The 18,360-nt window shown below is 42.4% G+C and overlaps 2 protein-coding genes across 2 annotated transcripts; both read right to left on the reverse strand.

Moving 5' to 3' along the window:
* Nucleotides 1-14,774, reverse strand: dennd1c (DENN domain containing 1C). The gene is made up of 23 exons (XM_037690180.1): nt 14,707-14,774; nt 14,232-14,296; nt 12,509-12,552; nt 10,527-10,576; nt 10,302-10,421; nt 10,158-10,227; nt 10,006-10,086; nt 9,844-9,909; nt 8,374-8,427; nt 8,156-8,266; nt 7,817-7,917; nt 7,679-7,724; nt 7,487-7,588; nt 6,938-7,063; nt 6,718-6,819; nt 6,451-6,538; nt 5,402-5,442; nt 5,273-5,323; nt 5,125-5,172; nt 4,932-5,039; nt 4,751-4,824; nt 1,003-1,222; nt 1-936 (listed from the first exon to the last, which is right to left on the reverse strand). The coding sequence occupies exons 1-23, from the start codon at nt 14,721-14,723 to the stop codon at nt 28-30; spliced, it is 2,694 nt and encodes an 897-aa protein (XP_037546108.1). The 5' UTR covers nt 14,724-14,774; the 3' UTR covers nt 1-27.
* A 628-nt stretch (nt 14,775-15,402) lies between these two features.
* LOC119422322 (tubulin beta-4B chain) lies at nt 15,403-18,046 on the reverse strand. Its single transcript, XM_037689669.1, has 5 exons — nt 17,808-18,046; nt 17,163-17,271; nt 16,966-17,076; nt 16,609-16,853; nt 15,403-16,527 (listed from the first exon to the last, which is right to left on the reverse strand). Exons 1-5 carry the CDS (start codon nt 17,862-17,864, stop codon nt 15,715-15,717), a joined length of 1,335 nt encoding a protein of 444 aa, XP_037545597.1. The 5' UTR covers nt 17,865-18,046; the 3' UTR covers nt 15,403-15,714.
* Between the last annotated feature and the right edge of the window lie 314 nt (nt 18,047-18,360).

Below are 18,360 nucleotides of genomic sequence, written 5' to 3' on the forward strand. Positions count from 1 at the left end.
AGTAGCAAACCTTTAAGCATTATTCTTTCATGCTTCAAATCGTTTCTTCAGCTCAGACACTTTGAGCGGGGGCAGCTCTTCCTCCTCAGGTGTCTCGGTGCTCTTGTTTGAGTCCGACTCACCCGGCGGGTGAGTTTGTGTTTTCTCCCTGCAGCGAAACACAGACTCAGCTGAAACCTTCGGTATGGACCTTATCTGGAAACCATGAGTGGACGCCTGAGACTGGAAACGTGCTGCAGCAGACGTGACTTTGGACGGAGAGGACGTCGGTTGGACCGCTTGCTTTTCATTCTTCGGAGGAATTTCTCTCGTTTGCTCCTGATTGTTTGCAGGTTTAAGGTCCTCAGCGTGGATCTGAGTCTCAGGAGGGACTGCAGTTTGTTCTTCCACAGAATTCAGTTTTATGCGCATGTCTAAAAGCTCTTTAGGTCCATTACTCTTCTTCACATTTGTCACCTTCTCCTCCTCCTCAGTCACACTTTGTTGTATTTTGTTTATTTCTCTCTCGTGTCCTTCCTCCTCACTCCAACATTTGTCGTCTTTCCTTTTCTCTTTCAACCCTTCATTTTCTTTTGCTTCAGTCGTTTCATTTACACCGTCCTCCCTGGGGTCTTTCTGTGTCTTCTCTTCTTCTAACTTCACTTCCTGAAAGTTATTTCTGTTGTGCGTTTCTTCTTCGGCCTGCTTCCTGTTTATCGCTGCATTCGTTTCTTTCTGTTTCTCTCTGTCCTCCGTCTGTCCCTCCATCATTTCATGTGCCACGGGAAGATTTTCCGCCCCCTCTTCCTCTGGCAAGCTGGTGTCCAGCCACAGACAATCGGAGTCCTCCGTCAAATCTGACAGCTCCTCGGTGGTTTCCAGATTCCAGCTGTGCAGACTGCCGCTGCCACTGATGGACAGAGACAGGCTCTCCTGGCTGGGGTTGGCTGGACCGCACTGGTGGACACAGATTCATCAGAAAGGAGACTTTCATTTCTACCTGTGTCTGAGTGTTTGTCTTACCTTTGTGATAAAGTCGTGGCTGTCCGGTCCAAACAAATCCAAGCTGCGAGTGCCGTACAGCACGCCCCGATCGTGGGAGCTGCGTGCGCTGAGTGTGTCAAAGATCTCCCCAAGAAGATCCATCTCCTCTGAGTCACACCGCGGGGACTCGTCACCGTCTTCGTCTTCATCATCCTTCTGGAGCTCAGAATCTGGCTCGTCCGCGGGCCCGGACACAGCTCTGGTATCAAACAAATACGGAACTAGTATGACCAATAAAACGGATGTAAAATGACATTTAAAGGTTAATTTATGCTGCATCGTCTAAATCTATGCAACAAGTGATGTGTTGCATAGATTTAGATAAATGAAGTCATAGCTGTGATTTGTTTTTAACGTCTTGTTGAACTGAAGTTGCAAATTCCCATTAAACTACATCAGCATTAGTTATACTGTATTTCCAAGTAAATACAGAGATAAGTTGATGCAAAGCTTTTACTGTAATAATGAATGAATATCATTTGATAAAAAGGTTTTCCAGGAAGTCGTAATCTAGATTAGGTTTTGCTAAATTTCACAAAACACAGTCACAGATTAGCGGATGTTAATGTCACTAAAATTTCAACATCCATCCGTTATCGTTTACCCGCTTCTTCCTTTTCAGGTCACGGGGGTCACTGGTGTCCATATCCAGCAGTCACTGTGTGAGAGGCAGGGGACACCCTGGACAAGTCACAAGTCCATCGCAGGGACACATAGAGACAAACATTCACTCTCTCACTCACACCTAGAGACAATTTAGAGTTCCCAATCAGCCTAACATGTTTTTGGTCTGTGAGGAAACCGGAGTACCTGGAGAAAACACACGCATGCACGGAAAGAACAAGTAAACTCCACCCAGAAAGGCCCCCGGACCGGGATTTGATCTGGCGACTCTCTCTGAAGGGCAACAGCTCTACCAACTGAGCCACCGTGCCAAGAAATAATAGTTTTTCTTTTTGCACATACGTTTTGAAACAGAAGTTGCGTTTTTCTCACTTGGGGAAAGTCTCATGTTAGCATTTCTTGGCCATAACGAACCTCAATAGACATTTAATAAATACTCACCACATCAGAATATGTATACAGAATAAATAATAAAACATGTATAATAAAAACAGTGAGAGCATTGATTCCTTTAGGAATGAAACATTAAATAAAACTGATGTTTCACACGTCAAACCTTAAACGAATGCAGCAGTGGTCTTCGCTCTGTGTCGCGGTGCTATTGATCTGGTAGCATTTATTTATTTTTGGACAGTTTCTTCCAATAATGCAAAGATCTTCTGGATCAGTGTGTGCCTCTTTGACACCTCACTGACTAAACTGTGCCTTCTTCTGCACATGGACATGTGCCTCTCCATAGCACACAACGAATAAATTACCCACAAACTGATGCTAATCAAGTTATAGAGTTATACGTTAACTCGATCTCATGAATCCTGACCACAGCCGCGGATTTTCTTTCTTCAAAACTTACCAGAACCAACTTCATTACCAATTTCCTGACACATCACATTTAAAGTTTAAAGTTGAGCATGTAGACTCAAACTATGAATGCTAAGTGCTGGTGAAGATTCTCTGTCTTCCAGGACATGGTACCAAAAAGTTCAAGACAAAAACAACTGGACTCAGTGGTATACACCTCAAAGAGAAGGAACACTCGTTTGAGGATCTAAATGTTCATGTTTTGGACCGAGAAGACAGATGGCTTGAGAGGGGGGTGAAGCAGGGCTTCATTTGTAAACTGATCCATGCCGGTGTTGTGCCAAGAAGTTCTGCTCTGCTAAAAATTGATTGGCGCACGCTCACTGGTTCAGTTCTTCGAAGCTTAACAAGATTAGCCCCCTAAAAACAACTGTTGTTTGCTCAAGATTAAAGCAAAGGTGTGTCTCTGTTTACCTTTTCCTTAATAAATGCACTATAATGGTAAGAAAAAGCTTCATGCCACCTGCCTGCCAAAGAGATTAAGAGCCGCCAAACACTGGTTATGGCTTGTAATTTAACAAGTAGGTGAAATGAAGCTTTTTAGACCATTAAAGTGCATTTATTCATGAAAAGTTAAATGGAGACACACCTTTGCTATAATCTCTAGCAAACAAACAATTGTTTTTAGGTGTTAATCTTGTTAAATTTTGAAGAACTGGAAAAGCGAGTTCTCTCGTGTGCGCTCTTGCGGCGCCAATCGATTTTTGGCACAACGCTGGAACGCACCCGGTCAAAATAAGAGAGTTCCTGGAACTTGTTCTGGCAGGATCCAGCTCAAATTAAGCCCTGGGTGAAGGAAGCTGTTTCTGTAAAACGACAGAAACCATCTTTAAACAGAGGAGGAGGCCTCAGATTTCAACTTTCTAAAACATAATGCAGCTTTAGGTCGGATACAGTCATTTTCACATCTATAAGGAATTTCATCCATGTGGCTCCACTGTGAGTCAAACTAACAAAGACCCTAACGAACCTGTATTGTGAGGAGTGATAGTGCAATCTGCATATGCTTCTAGCTTACCTCAGCTTTATAACTCAAACCCCACACTCTCTGTTCTTTGAATTGAGAAAGCTCCTCAGATGAGAAGCGAAACGTCCTCTGTAACAAATAAAAAATTTTCTCACTTGCCCTCGAACAAGACGGACGCTTTCTTCCCTCTCCTGTCTGCCTCCTGCTTTTGCTCTTTGTCCTGCGTATCGGAGCCTCCCTTTACACATCTTCCGAATCGTAAATTATTATCATGGATCTGGTCATCTGGTCTCTCAATGCAATTGATAACTTTTTTTCAAGAGACAGGGTGCTGGAGAGCCCTCATGCCTGAGCGGACGCACACAGCTGGGTGTGTCATGGATAAGACGTGTACATACTTGGATTTATGATAACAGGGTTTCTGCTTTTTGGATCGGTGGATACCTAGGACATCGACAAATTAGGAAGACGTCGGCAGCAGTTTCGGCCATGGTAAAGCTGCCAACCTCATGTGATGGATTAATTTGTGCTTCAAGCTCTCAGACACATACGTCTGGAACTCGCCGGCATGATGGATTCGACCCTGGAGAAAAGCTAACGAAGCACAGACCAGCAGAATGTCCACAAATCTGTCTGTTTGGAGTCGCCAGCAAGAGTTCCAGCAGAACTGAAGGCAGACAGGAACCAGAGTCTGCCTGCCCAAACAACTGTTGTTTACCTGAATCTGGCCTCCCCGCTCGGCCTTGTAAGACCAATTTATCTCACATTGCTCCTGGTGGATATGTAAATAAAGAAGCTCTGCTCTGTCCATCCCCCACCCACCCCTGGAATTTCTGTGAATGCTTATCAGAGCTGTACCGGCTGAGAGACACTGTAACATCTTATCAGGACTATGGAAACTACCTGGAAGTGGTCATGGACAAATCTCACCCTCTTGTCGTCCATTCATGTATGATGTCCATCTACGTTGCTTGCTGTGGTAATTTTTTTGATACCTTAAACCGTGAACTTTTTTGAAGTTATGAATGCTAAGACTGCTTTTTTTAATTATTTTTTTTAATTAAATGAAACGATCTGATAAATGTCTGAATTCATCCTGTTTGGTTCACAATTTTTTTTCTCACCGCAGTATTATTTTTTTAAATTACCCTTCGGTGCCTGACGATGAGAAATGCATACAGTGGAAGAAAAAAGTAAAATGTTCAAGTAATATAAAAGTATCCCAGAGTAGATTAAAAGTTTAAAGCTAAAAGTGCAAAGCTCAGTGGTCCTCACCTTTCCCACACAACATCCGTGTCCTTTGTGTTTTCTTTGTCTTTGCGTTTGAAAGTTGGCCGACGGGGTCGTGACTGACAAGAAGATGACATTAGTCTGTATTACTGTCTTTTTAACTGTTTAATCAGACACTTTGTTTTATAGAGATTTGCACTTGGTGGCCAAAAAGGTGAAATCTCACCTTCCCAAAATGTTGAGTGATTGGCAGGCGGTTCTGCAAGCTGTCAGACTGGGCACGACGATGTGACATCGACCCACCTCGATGAAGGATTTGATTTTCATTGTGGCTCTATAATATACACACGATCGTCATAAAAGCACAACTGAACTTCTAACAATTAAATGTGTCAACCCACAGACACATGTGAGCCTACCTTGTGAATCAGCAGGTTTTTTAAACCTGACTTGGTGAAGCCTTTAGTCTGTTGGGAGGATTGGTGAACGTGTTATTGACAGAACCCACAAATGCAGCACAAGACTCATCCCACCCCTCCCAGTGAAACTAAATCTGTCTGTGCTCACTCTCATATTTGCTTTGGTTTTCATGTTGAGGATTAGAGCTCCGCCCCCTTTCTGTCAAACATACAAATGCAATCATGTTGGACTTCTCAGTGCAAAGGGTTTAAAACACGCAGCCACATATAAATTTACCTTTAAATTACCGACCAACTGCTGATAAGATTTGCTTCTTCCTGAGTGAGAAATAAGAGAACATGAGTTAAATTAGCAATAAAAACACGTACAAGCATATGGGGTGCCGTTTGTAAAGTTACACAGTCAAAAATTAACAGCAATATTTTTGGTTTATTAAGTTTTTCATAAGAAAAAAAAAGGGTTTTTTTTCAAAGTCATATTTTTCACGTTATTCACACATTTATTAATGACATAGTTCCAAACTAAATATTTAACTTGCAAGTTAAATATTTAATTATTGAACTAAATATTTAGGTGTAAATTAAATATTTAATTTCCAAGTTGAATATTTATTTTTCCAAACTAAACATTTAATTCCTAAACTAAATATTTAATTTGTTAACTACATATTTGCTTGGACAATAAATATTGAGTTTGGCAATGTTTAGTTTTGAAAATAAATATTTAGCTTGGATATTAAATATTTAATATACACCTAAATGTTTAGTTTACTAACTAAATATTAAATATTTAGTTTGTAAATTAAACATTTAGCTTGGACATAAACATTTAGTTTGTAAACTATATATTTAGTGTGGAGCTAAATATTTAGTTTGCTAACTAAATATTTAACTTGCAAGTTAAGTATTTAGTTTGTAAACTAAATATGGGGGCAGAGATGGGGTAGGGGCAGGGCAGCTGACCTGGGACCCTAAAGTCCCAGGCTTGATCCCCAGTCATTGCACATCTCGTGGTGCATCTGAGCAGGACACCCCAGTCACCCTCAGTAGCTTTCCACTGCTCCACCTGGGGGTGGATGGGTTAAATGCAGTTAAATGGGAGCATACAATGATAACACATAACACATTATTATTATATTTAACTTGGAAATTAAATATCTAGTTTGGAACTATGCCATTTATAAGTGTATGAATAACATGGTAAAAATATGACTTTGAAAAAAAACGTTTTTTTCTTATGAAAGGGTAAACCAAAATACTTGCTGTTAAATTTTGACTGTGTAACGTTACAAACGGCACCCCATACAAGTACAAACAAATACACACCACTTGTTTCACATTTTATTATCTCTTCCTCAAATAGATCATCTGGTTCCTTTCCGTTGTTCAGAATATCCAGACGACCATCAATGAACTAAAGCAGAAAAAACACAAGCAAAATCAAAACAGTCATTTTGACAATCTTTAAAAAAAAAAGAGTCCAGAAATATTATTATTAACCAGCTGTAACATTTCACCCAATTTCAACGTTTTTCTTGTTGAAAGATGACCACAGCTGCAGTGCCACATGTGTCCAGCAGAGGGCGCTGTTACCTGTTTGAAGAACTGCAAATGAACGGCGCTTTGCAGGAACTGCTTCATGCTGGGAGATTTGTGATTAAGAAAAAGTTCTTCATAAAATTGTATTTCACCCTCCTGTAAAGACAGTTGTTTATCCTTTGAGAAATGGGCACAGCAACAGCAGAAACAAAATCGCTTTAAATTTGTACGCACATTTATTATATTTACACTGAATATTCAATGAATGACAGACCTTGTTGCACTGCAGAGCATCCCTGTATCCTCCAAACAGCAGAGCCTGAGCTTTCAGGAAAGCCCAGGACACACCGCAGCCAGGTGACACCGCCTGACGCTTCAAGCAAACCTTCAGTCTGGACGTCTGGACAAATAATTACAATTTCATCGTTGATACAAAATAGACTGAACGGGATTTCATTCTTTCAGTCATGATCCAAACTTCACGGCCATAGGTGAGGGTTAGAACGTAGACAGAGCAGTAAATCAAGAGCTTTGCATTTCGGCTCAGCTCTTTCTTCACTGTGACTGACTGAAGCAACGCCCTCATTATTGAGGATGAGGTTGCAATCCGTCGGTCCATCTCCCACCCCCATCCTAACATCACTCGTACAAAACACCCAAATACCTAAACTCCTCTACTACACCTCAACCCCCCGGGTTGTGGAGGAATCTTTAGTGGGGAAAAAAATTTATTAAACAAGTATCGGGTTTAACTTATTATTCAAATCAGCGGAACTTTATCTTTCAACGGATGCAGCTTATGAAACAAATAATATATCTTTACCACGTCTGAAGGTATCCTTTTAAGGTCATCAAATGGAGTTTCGAGTGTATTTGTGTCCACATTAAGAATAACCACTTCCTCCAAGCCACGACTCCTCACCCTCTAGTTGACAGACACAGATCCATCAGTTGTCAACATATTCAGACAAACCTGATGAATTCATGCAACAGGTGGGATACGAGGGCGTTTTACCTCAGAGAGACTTGTGTGGACTCCAATTAGATAAGGCATTGGAGCACTGTGACCACAAGGAAAAAAGGAGAAAGCACCATTTCAGAAGACTAAGATAAGTTTAGATGGAAGACTGATTGATTATTGATTGGACCTCACCAGCAGTAGTCCAGCAGGTGTGGAGGCAGGACAGGTATGAAGATGTGTTGCCAGTACATGGGGTACAACACAGCACTGAACGCATGCACGCAAGATGTCAGCTACACAAACAGAGAACAGTTTTTAACACAACACACACACATGGCAGACATCTGATGACGTCTGTTTTTTACAGCTTCATTCTGTGAACGATGAATTCATACAAGCCTTGCAAAAATAAGAAAACGGACATGCCAAATATAAGTCTCGGTTGATAAAGGTTCTAATATATAAATACACTTCTGCACCCAGGTATAAATATGAAACTAAAAAGATAGCAAACCAAAATTAGTTTCTTACAGTGCTCAGCTTGCTGGCAAAGATGAGGATGCGTCTCTCGAACAGCATGCTGGCATAAAGCTGAAGGAGGTTCCCAACATCTACTGCTACAATCATCTCCGTTAGGTTCCTCTGGAAAACCAGCAAACGCACAAAGATTAGCTTGTTTCATCCAAAATGTTAAAAGTGGAAAAAATAAAATAAAAAATTCTAAAGCTAGTGCAACCAAGCATGCTCACATTTTCAGGGATGGAAGGAAGACTTCTTGGATCTGGAGCGATGAAATATGGAATCTGTCCAAAGAAATTAAATGAAACAAAAGTCAGAGTTTGACATCGGTTTAAACATGGATAGTTTCTTTACGAATGCAGTAAAAATTTTAGATTTCATTCCAATCTTAGATGTTTAGACTAGTGGTTCTCAAACAGGGGTCCCCGTACCCTTGGGGGTCCATGAGTTGATGCTTGTGGGTCCGTAAAAAAAAAAAAATTAAAATGAATAAATATATATATATATATATATTTACAAGCATATAGATGTTTAACAACCCGTTAAAACTTTTTTGTACCCGTTAAAATACAACAAAATGCAGGAAATCACATCTACTTTTTTCAAAATTTTCTGGGGGAGGAGCCCCAGACCCCGCCCACTTTTTGACTACTGCTGTTACGATTCTGTTCAGTTTTATGTAAAGAGTTTTCTGCAATAATTTGAAGAAGTCATTGGAAAACTTTTTTAAACTGGAAACATTTATGTTCATTATGTGAATAGGTACATTTCTTTTTTGCTGTTTTTGATGCTGTTCATGTTCTCAAAACTGTAATTTTTGGAAGTTGAAATTGAGTTTTGTTAATTGTGCCTTGAATGAAAAATACCCCATGTTTGAAAGTATAAAAACTGTATTAGCTCTATTAAAGAACAGGTCTTAAGTATTTATGTTGCACAAATATTTCCATTGCATTAAAGAGACAAATTGAAGACAATTATTTAATAAACATGAGGGTTATGAGGGGGTCCCTGAAATTTGAGAACCCCTAGTTTAGACCAAATCTACCATCAAATACAGATTTATTTAATATTTTACTGTATCCCCACGATATTAAAAATCTGTTCTCATAGGGTGTTTGCAATGTTTTCTTTATAATAGCCATTAAAGACACTTTACTTGTACATAAAACTCTTTAAATTGTTAGAAACAAAGTTTATGTTCAGTTTTCCCGAGCCCATTGTAAATTAACTGCGAATCCCACCGTTACACTGGTAAACAATAGAGTCACCATGTCAGTCAAGTCTTGTTACTTTTTTTTAGCTATTTGAATTTTAAATTCATATTTTCCACAGTGCAGAGCTGCATTTGATGGTGATCCATTTTTAATTTTGGAATAAAACTCAAAATTAAAAGTTTGAGCTGTACAGGTTGGAGCCACACAGAGTTATTAAACAAACATTTTCTGTTCAAGCAACAATATTAACAATAAACATTCACGGTGATTAATGATTAATGCAAAGACTAAAATAACAGTTAGCCAAGGAGAGATGGGTTAAGTTTGACATAAACATGTATGATCCCTTCAGAGCAGGTGAGTCACGAGGTTTGAATCCACACGTAAAGCCGAGGAGCTCAGGTAGCCGACGTTTTCCAGCAGGGGTTAGTTTGTGTTTATGGCTGATATCTGCTTCAGGACCACATAAACTCCTGTGGAACTCACCCCCTCTTGTCCCTGTGTGTGTCCAACAGAATGGGACAACTCTGTACCGATCAAAATCTGCTCTCCCTCAGAAAAAAAAACACACAACACGCAATACCACTGACAGAACAACACAAAGTCAACTGTTTCTCCTGGATGGGACTGGATAATTGAGGGAATTACCATCTGCAGAGTGACGGACCCATCAGCCAGAGGTGTGGACTGTTTGTAGAGCGCAGCCAGGAGCGCTTTCGTCTCATTAACCTGTTCGAGACAAAACGTTCACGTTGGGATGCTCCGACGGACCTTAGCGGTTTGTCAAGTTCAGTCCTCACCTGCGCTTTGGCGAGGTAATCAGCCAAGTTGTTGAGAAGTTTGTAAAATACTTCGAACCATGGAAGATAGCTGTATCCAACAGAAAGAAGTCGGGTTCGTTATGAAAGATGCTGCAAATGTGACGTGCGAGATGAGAACGCTACCTGAGGATGCAAAGGCAGCTGTGAGTGCTGCTGGTGAGACGACAGAAGCCGAACTGCTGGCATCCCTCAAGGTCGGTGAGGACGAAAGTGAAGTTCTGCACGATGAATCCATCCCTCGCCCTGAGCACACGAGTGCATTGAACAGTGAACGTATATATATATATATATATATATATATATATATAAATGGATACTGTAGCTACTATTTGATCATTTCCCACTCACCTTTGTACGTCATACGGGAAGCAGAACCTGAGCAACGTTTGGCTGGACTCCTGGAAAACAAGGTGGAAATACATGTGAGCAAAATAAAAGGTGAAAATTGCTGATTAAACATAAAGTTTGAGTGAGACCCAAACCATCAACACCATTAACCCAATGAGCTCCCACATAAAATACTGTAATACAGTTCATCCTGATGCATGCTCAGTAATCTGGGAAGAAAAATCTAAGAAAGTCAGGTCCCCCTCTTACAATGCTGTTATTGTTAGTATCACTCTGCTCCCTGTGAATAGCAAGTGGCCATCAACTAACGATCAGTTATTACGCTGATGGTCCTCCTTTATCATGTGAACAGCTAGTTCTGGATGTCAATAACAAACTGGTTTATCGACTATGATAAGGGGCTATTTATAAGACTGAGTTTACTGCAGCTCCTCAGACTAAACAAAGAATTTTGGATTAAAGGCGAAACGTTTCACCAAGTTTTTTTTTTTTTAGTCTGTCCAGAAGACCTGACTTAACTTTGTTAGATTTAATACATCATTCATCCGATGTGACGTTATTCAACCACAGTTGCAAATACCTGTGATAACTTTGTCTCTGCAGGTTTTTATTTTATTTTTAAATATGATTTTGAGAACTAATGTTGGGATGTGATAGTTGTGTGTGTATGTGTTTAAAACTATACCATTAACTTCAAAGTTCATGCTCAATAATCCAGGTAAAAAATCCAACAAAGTTCAGTCAGGTCATCTGGATCTTTTTTTTGTTGAAACGTTTCGTCCTTCATCCAAAGGACTTCATCAGGGAGTGGTGGCACAGAGGTTAGAGAAGGTGAGCCTGTGATCGGAAGGTCGCCAGCTCAATTCCCGGTACTGACAAGATCAAAATATGGGTGGGAAAGGTGAAACACCCACACCTGCCTCCACCCTCATTTACCCCACTCTGGGCTCTTGAGCAAGTCCCTTAACCCCCACCATCTGCTCCCCCGGATGCCCTAGATAGCTGCTCTCTGCTCCACACAGAGGGCTGTGGTAGCTTGGTGGTCTGTGGTTGCATCAGGAAGGGCATCAGGTGTTAAAATAATTTGCCAAGACTTTGTGCGGCTTAGACCCCTGAAGAAGGGAGCAGCCAAAAAAAAAAAATCCAAAGGACTTCATCAGTCCGAGGAGCCACAGCAAACTCAGTCCCACATGCTGCTCACTCACATAGTGGACCAACCAGTTTGCTGGTGACAAGATGGTTTCTGGGGCCCGCCTTCTCCCCTGTCATCTCCTCTGAGGCAACTATAGCCAAAGTGGTTCAAAAACATCAAAGCTCATGCTCAATAATCCAGGTAGAAAAAAATCCAACGAAATTAAATCATGCCATCTGTGTCTGTTAGCATATTACCGACTGAATCTTAATAAAACTTTCAAAAATCATTCATGATGTACAACTGATGAACGTTTGGAGGCAACTCAATTCAAGATGGATGTCACAGCCAACGTAACATAGATAACACAAAAATGGCCACATTTCAAGCATTTTCACAGATAATCTGTTTGGTGTAGCATCGTCCCAAACACATACTTTGAGTGAAACACGTGCGACACAGTTGCTCAAAACCTTGGAAAATCTCTTAAAATCAACCTGTTTGTTAGCAAAATTTCTCATAAACCACTGGATGGACTTCAATGAAACTTTTATGACGTAATTATTGACTGTTCATCTACGACAGGTTAATTTAGGAGCCACCATAATTGGTAGTAAATGGACAAAACATACTCTAAAGGCAAACAGCTCACACGAGATGCTGCATGAGATCATGTTATTATCAAGATTGACCCAAACAGCTACGTTTCTCAACATATGATCTTAGTCCAAAACACTGAAAGATGATCTGCATGTTAAATGTATCCTTTTATCTTTGTGAAGCACTTTGGGTTGAATTTTATCTGGTTGGTTTTAAAGTCAAAGCTGTTTCCAGGAGCACCAGTAGCTACCTCATCGCTGAAGTCCTCTGGAAACTGGAACGTCACGCCAGGATCTGAGATTTTAGAACAAAGAGAATGAACAGGTTGACACAAAAGCATCAGTGAAACATTTAAAGGTTATTCACAGGAAGTAAACAAAAGGGATTAAAAATATATGTCTTAAGTGACGTTACTTTAAATTATTTTGAGTGTTTGATATTTAACTCCTCCACTTGTTCAGATCATGTGTGCCGAGGCGGTCTGTGGTTTTTATCATCATGTGACAGGAAGGATGAGATCAGCTCAGCACAAACAAACAGATTCAAACAGTAAAATATACTTTTTAACCTGCACGTTTTAATATTTCATGGCTAGTTTCAAATACTGGTCAGATCAGTGTGGTTATTTATGTGCAGTCTGTGTGCGCACACAGTTTATGCAACATGGTGTCATCAAGCAAGGGCCCCGCGAAGAGACGGAGACAGAAAACTATTGCTGGTCATTTTGTTCACAAACAAAAGTAATCAAATCAAACCGAGTCAAATAAAAGCGGTGAGAAATAAAATAAAGACAGCCAAGAGCATTTCTTGTAAATAAAGTAGTATTGGCCTGATTAATAAAATCAGCAGTCGGCCATGCTGACCATGTTCATTCATTTACCAATGAAGATGCAGCAGCTGCTACATCCAGCTCACAGCACAGTTTCAAATATTTGAAGTGAGTACACTTTATTATTAATTATTTTTAAATCCGCAGCTTGTTGAAGCAGATGGCTGCTCATCCTGAGCCTGGTTCTGCTGAAGGTTTCTTCCTGTTAAAAGGGAGTTTTTCCTTTCCACTGTCTCATTTGTGCTTGCTCAGGATGAAGGACTGTGACAAAGTGAAGATTTGACACGTCTGTGGGCGTCCTTAGATAGAGAACTTTACTGATTGGCTTTTTATGTATGTGAATGTTTCTGTTCAGTGCACTGAGATGACTTCTGTTGTGACTTGGCGTTATATAAAATAAACTGAACTGAAGTGGTTGTTGCATATATGTATGAGGAGTTAAGATGAAGAATTAATTTTAGAACACACATTGGCCAGAGGAAAAAATACAATTGTGGTGGTGGCTCAGTTGGTAGAGCTGCCGCTTCTCACTGAGGTCGTCAAATCGAATCCCTGCTGGGGGCCTTTCTGGGTGGAGTTTGCATGTTCTCTCCGTGCATGCGTGGGTTTTCTCCGTGCACTCCGGTTTCCTCCCACAGACCAAAAACATGTATAGACTGATTGGTAACTCTAGGTGTGAGTGAGAGAGTGAATGTTTGTCTCATTTGTCTCTCTGTGATGGACTGGAGACCTGTCCAGGGTGTCCCCCCCTTCTCGCACAGTGACTGCTGGACATGGGCACCAGTGACCCCCGCGACCCAAAAAGGAAGAAGCGGGTGAAGATAATGGATGGATGGTGTTTCTAACAATCGGCATCGGTCGTAGAAAAGCTCATTTCAACCTTTGCGTAAAACAGATTATAGGTCAAATCAATGTGTCGCACTTGAATCAAAAGCTACTAACAAAGATTAGTCTTTAATATTGTTTTTAATTGTGCAGTTTTTTTAACGAATGTGTCCAAGAATAAAGTTCAATAGGTGCCACTGCATCTTTCCAAAGAGTCTAAATTTCTCTGTGAGAGCTGATGCAGAGCTCCACAGGTCAAACACACTCGACGGTTTAGAGCACGTTCAGGTGCTGCAGAGAAAGCGTAGAAAGGCCTCACCTTTGTCTCTGGCTACAGGACATGTTGCTTCAAAGAACCAGTTGAACGTTCGCTCGGGGTTTTGTCTGACAGGAAAGACATTTCACATCGTTCACATGAGATTACTCGAGCACCATCTCATTAATGCAGAAACAAACTGCTGCTCATGACTCAGAGCCTGACCTGCTGTGCACAAGTTTCTGATCAGGGCTCACGATAAAACAGTTGATAAAGCGAGGACATTTACCAAAGACAGGAAGTAAATTCTACAGACAGATGTGTCAGCGTATTACATTTCTAAAATGATTAGATACTTTTACCCTGTGAGAAGAACAAGTCCTGCTGAGAGTAAAAGCAGCATATAATAGACGGCAGAGCTGCTGCAGGAAACTTCCTGTGCAGTTCTGAGAGGAAGTACTAAAACCACAAGAGCTGAGTGACAAACAGCGTGGAGATGATGATGGAGGTCAATAAACTGCATTTTAAAAGAACTTACTTCAATCTGGAGCCCATCCTGTCTAAATGTGACTGTTTCCATGTGTTTGTCCTGGAGGAGTCAGCAGGTACGGTGGCTGACACAGCTCTGATGATCAGAGATGACAGCAGCAGTCTGCTAAGTCAGCGCTGGAGTGGCTGAACACTTCCTGCTTTCTGTCAATGTGTTCTTGTCAATGTGTAAATGACGTGCATGTGATGAGACAACCTCTAAACTCGGTGATAAACACTTCTCCTAAATTTGCACTCTTCTCATTTCGGCTCCGAGCGTCATAATTTTGGAAAACCTGTTCCAAATACAAATCATCTCAAGTTTAACCGAGCCATCTAATTTTTTTTAATCCCTCAATATTAAAGACTGAAAAATCTATGACTCGATTTATGATGGATGCTCATGTTCGGTTACAAACAGTTAAAAGATAAGAGACTTTTACATTGCACATATCTTCCTAATAAATTATTAGAAAGCAGCATGGGCCTCAAATCTCATGGCTGGAAATTAAAAAAGGCCAATTTCATCCTGCTGAGTCCCTGAGCTGTTAATGCTGCCCTCTTGTGGTGTTGAGGAGAACTGCAGGTCTCCATTTTGGCCAGCTTCATCTGTGTCATCCCAGTTGAATGAATGCTGAAGACAACTTCTGTTTTGAAACAAAGCTAGTGTCAGAAAGTACTGAACTGATTTACACAGAAAGCAAAGAGCATTTTTCAATAACCTTTATTTCAATTAATGCCAAATTTGATGTGTAGTGAAGCTGGTCCAGGTGTGGAACAGTGATGGTGATGAACTGAAAGTTACTGACGAAAATACCACAATCACAACCGAGTTAGCTACACCTACATGGGCTCTGAAAACGATGAGTTCAGTACGTGAGTCCTACTCTGGAAGAAAATGGAATGGAGGTGGAGAGAAAAAGGAACTGGGGAAGAACAACACCAAAAAGGAGAAAGTAGGGCTGAAGAAAATGAACGGATGAGTGTAGACGAAAAAAATAGATGAGTGATGTTAGCGTTAGGCAACTTCCTCCTCGCCCTCCTCCTCGAACTCTCCCTCTTCGGCTGTGGCGTCTTGGTACTGCTGGTACTCGGACACCAGGTCGTTCATGTTGCTCTCCGCCTCGGTGAACTCCATCTCGTCCATACCCTCGCCGGTGTACCAGTGGAGGAAGGCCTTGCGGCGGAACATGGCGGTGAACTGCTCGGAGATGCGTTTGAACAGCTCCTGGATAGCCGTGCTGTTTCCAATGAAAGTGGCGGCCATCTTGAGCCCACGGGGCGGGATGTCGCACACAGCCGTCTTGACGTTGTTGGGGATCCACTCCACAAAGTAGCTGCTGTTTTTGTTCTGCACGTTCAGCATCTGCTCGTCGACCTCCTTCATGGACATGCGGCCTCGGAACACGGCGGCCACCGTCAGGTAGCGGCCGTGGCGCGGGTCGCAGGCAGCCATCATGTTCTTGGCATCAAACATCTGCTGCGTGAGCTCCGGCACGGAGAGAGCCCTGTACTGCTGGCTGCCTCTGCTGGTGAGCGGCGCGAAGCCAGGCATGAAGAAGTGCAGACGGGGGAAGGGAACCATGTTGACGGCCAGTTTGCGGAGGTCGGCGTTAAGCTGGCCGGGGAAGCGCAGGCACGTCGTCACCCCGCTCATGGTGGCAGAGACCAGATGGTTGAGGTCTCCGTAAGTGGGCGTGGTGAGTTTGAGGGTGCGGAAGCAGATGTCATACAGAGCTTCGTTGTCGATACAATAGGTTTCATCTGTGTTCTCAACCAGCTGGTGGACGGAGAGGGTGGCGTTGTACGGCTCCACCACAGTGTCCGACACCTGAGCACAAGCCAAGCGGAGTTCAAGGAAATATAGAGCCAAACATTTAAAACTGAGAACCAGCGAGACCAAACAGCGTACCTTAGGAGAGGGCACCACACTGAAGGTGTTCATGATACGATCAGGGTACTCCTCGCGGATCTTGCTGATGAGCAGAGTTCCCATGCCGGAGCCGGTACCTCCACCCAGGGAGTGTGTGAGCTGGAAACCCTGAAGGCAGTCACAGCTCTCAGCCTCCTTCCTCACAACGTCTAGGACGGAGTCCACCAACTCGGCTCCCTCTGTGTAGTGGCCCTTTGCCCAGTTGTTACCCGCTCCACTCTGACCTGTAATTTAAAGGGTTAGGGATGATCACCTGAGCAACAGAATGTCTATGAATTCCTACATTTGCCCAAACAAACATTGTATTTCAATAAGTACGCGTATCTAATTATATACCAAAGACAAAGTTGTCTGGTCTGAAGATCTGTCCGAAGGGGCCAGAGCGAACCGAGTCCATTGTGCCTGGCTCCAGATCCACCAAGATGGCCCTCGGCACATACTTTCCACCTGGAACGCAAAAGGTGAAGTGTAAATTTGACCGATTAGAAGAGACAGTCGACCTTACACTGACGGCGTGTGTGTGAGGTCCACACCTGAGGCCTCGTTGTAGTAGACATTGATTCTGTCCAGCTGCAGATCACTGTCGCCATGATAGGTTCCGGTTGGGTCGATGCCGTGCTCATCACTGATCACCTCCCAGAACTATAAACAGATCAGTGAATCAGATTAGACACAAAAATAGAAGAAAAAAAAAAATCATACCTGAACATGCTGCTTCCACTCACACTGATCACATCAACACACAAGTGATAATAAACAGTAACATTTTCCAATCATTGTGATCAAACGTGTTCCAGTGCATTCGGTGTCTGAGCCACACCCCTTGCTGAGGAGACGGGCGCGCACGTACACGAGCACTGGCTCTTTATTATTAAATCTCCAGGGGAAACGTTTTAAATCTTGCTCATTCACATAATGAACCGAACCCTGCAGGCACCGTCCAACCGTCGCTCGGTTCCTCTTGGCTCGGCAGCAACAGTCGGGATGTCTCGGCTCGCCACCGCCCATCCTGAGGGATGCTTTTGCGCCACACTTCCCAACACTGACCTACTTACAGCTTCCAGTGCTGTTCGGCGCAGGCCGTCGTGTAGGAAAGTGCTAAAACTAGCTTAAAGCTATATAAAAATCCGGTTATAGCCGGAAAGCTAATAAGCGCCATTTTTTTTTTTTTTCAATACCTTTGCTCCAATCTGGTTCCCGCACTGGCCGGCCTGGAGATGCACAATCTCACGCATGTTGTCGCTGCGGTGTGGGGAGTGCGTTAGAGGGGAAATGGACTCTGGTTTTAGCTGCTGTCTGCTCGGTCTCGGCCCTGTTGGTTCCAGCGACAGTCGGACAGAATGGCGGCGGAAGGGACCTGTGGATGTGGTTAAGCCCCCTCACTCGGTGTATCAGTCCGCGGCTGCGCGGTTCCAACCGGTGCTGCAGCATTACGTCATCTCCATGGCAACGGGAACAGGGCACAGCCGGAACAAATTGGCCTGTCCAGGCCTCACGCTCACAGAGAGGGCACTATGTATCATGGGAATGACATGTATGGCAAAAAAAAAAAAAAAGATACTACAAAATGCAAAAATTAGGTTTCAAATTAAAGCGTTAAACACGCCTTCCATTAAATAACGTGTCTGCTCTTGTTTTAAGTACCCACCCTCTATGCCCACATTGATGACATTTCAAGAGACTGTTCACATTGTCTGCTTTGGTTCTGATGAAATTTTTTCCACATGTATT

The sequence above is a fragment of the Nematolebias whitei genome, chromosome 16, assembly GCF_014905685.2.
Source record: "Nematolebias whitei isolate Nwh7 chromosome 16, NemWhi1, whole genome shotgun sequence".
NCBI lineage: Eukaryota > Metazoa > Chordata > Actinopteri > Cyprinodontiformes > Rivulidae > Nematolebias > Nematolebias whitei.

Coding starts and splice junctions, on each gene's coding strand:
- dennd1c (XM_037690180.1), bottom strand. Junction 7,918..8,155: donor TTGCCAGCAAGCTGAGCACT/GTAAGAAACTAA, acceptor CTGTTTGTGTAG/CTGACATCTTGCGTGCATGC. Junction 5,443..6,450: donor AATAAAATGTGAAACAAGTG/GTGTGTATTTGT, acceptor TTTCTCACTCAG/GAAGAAGCAAATCTTATCAG.
- LOC119422322 (XM_037689669.1), bottom strand. CDS start 17,864: ATGCGTGAGATTGTGCATCTCCAGGCCGGCCAGTGCGGGAACCAGATT. Junction 17,272..17,807: donor GGAACCAGATTGGAGCAAAG/GTATTGAAAAAA, acceptor ATCTGTTTATAG/TTCTGGGAGGTGATCAGTGA. Junction 16,528..16,608: donor GTGTGGTGCCCTCTCCTAAG/GTACGCTGTTTG, acceptor GCTTGTGCTCAG/GTGTCGGACACTGTGGTGGA.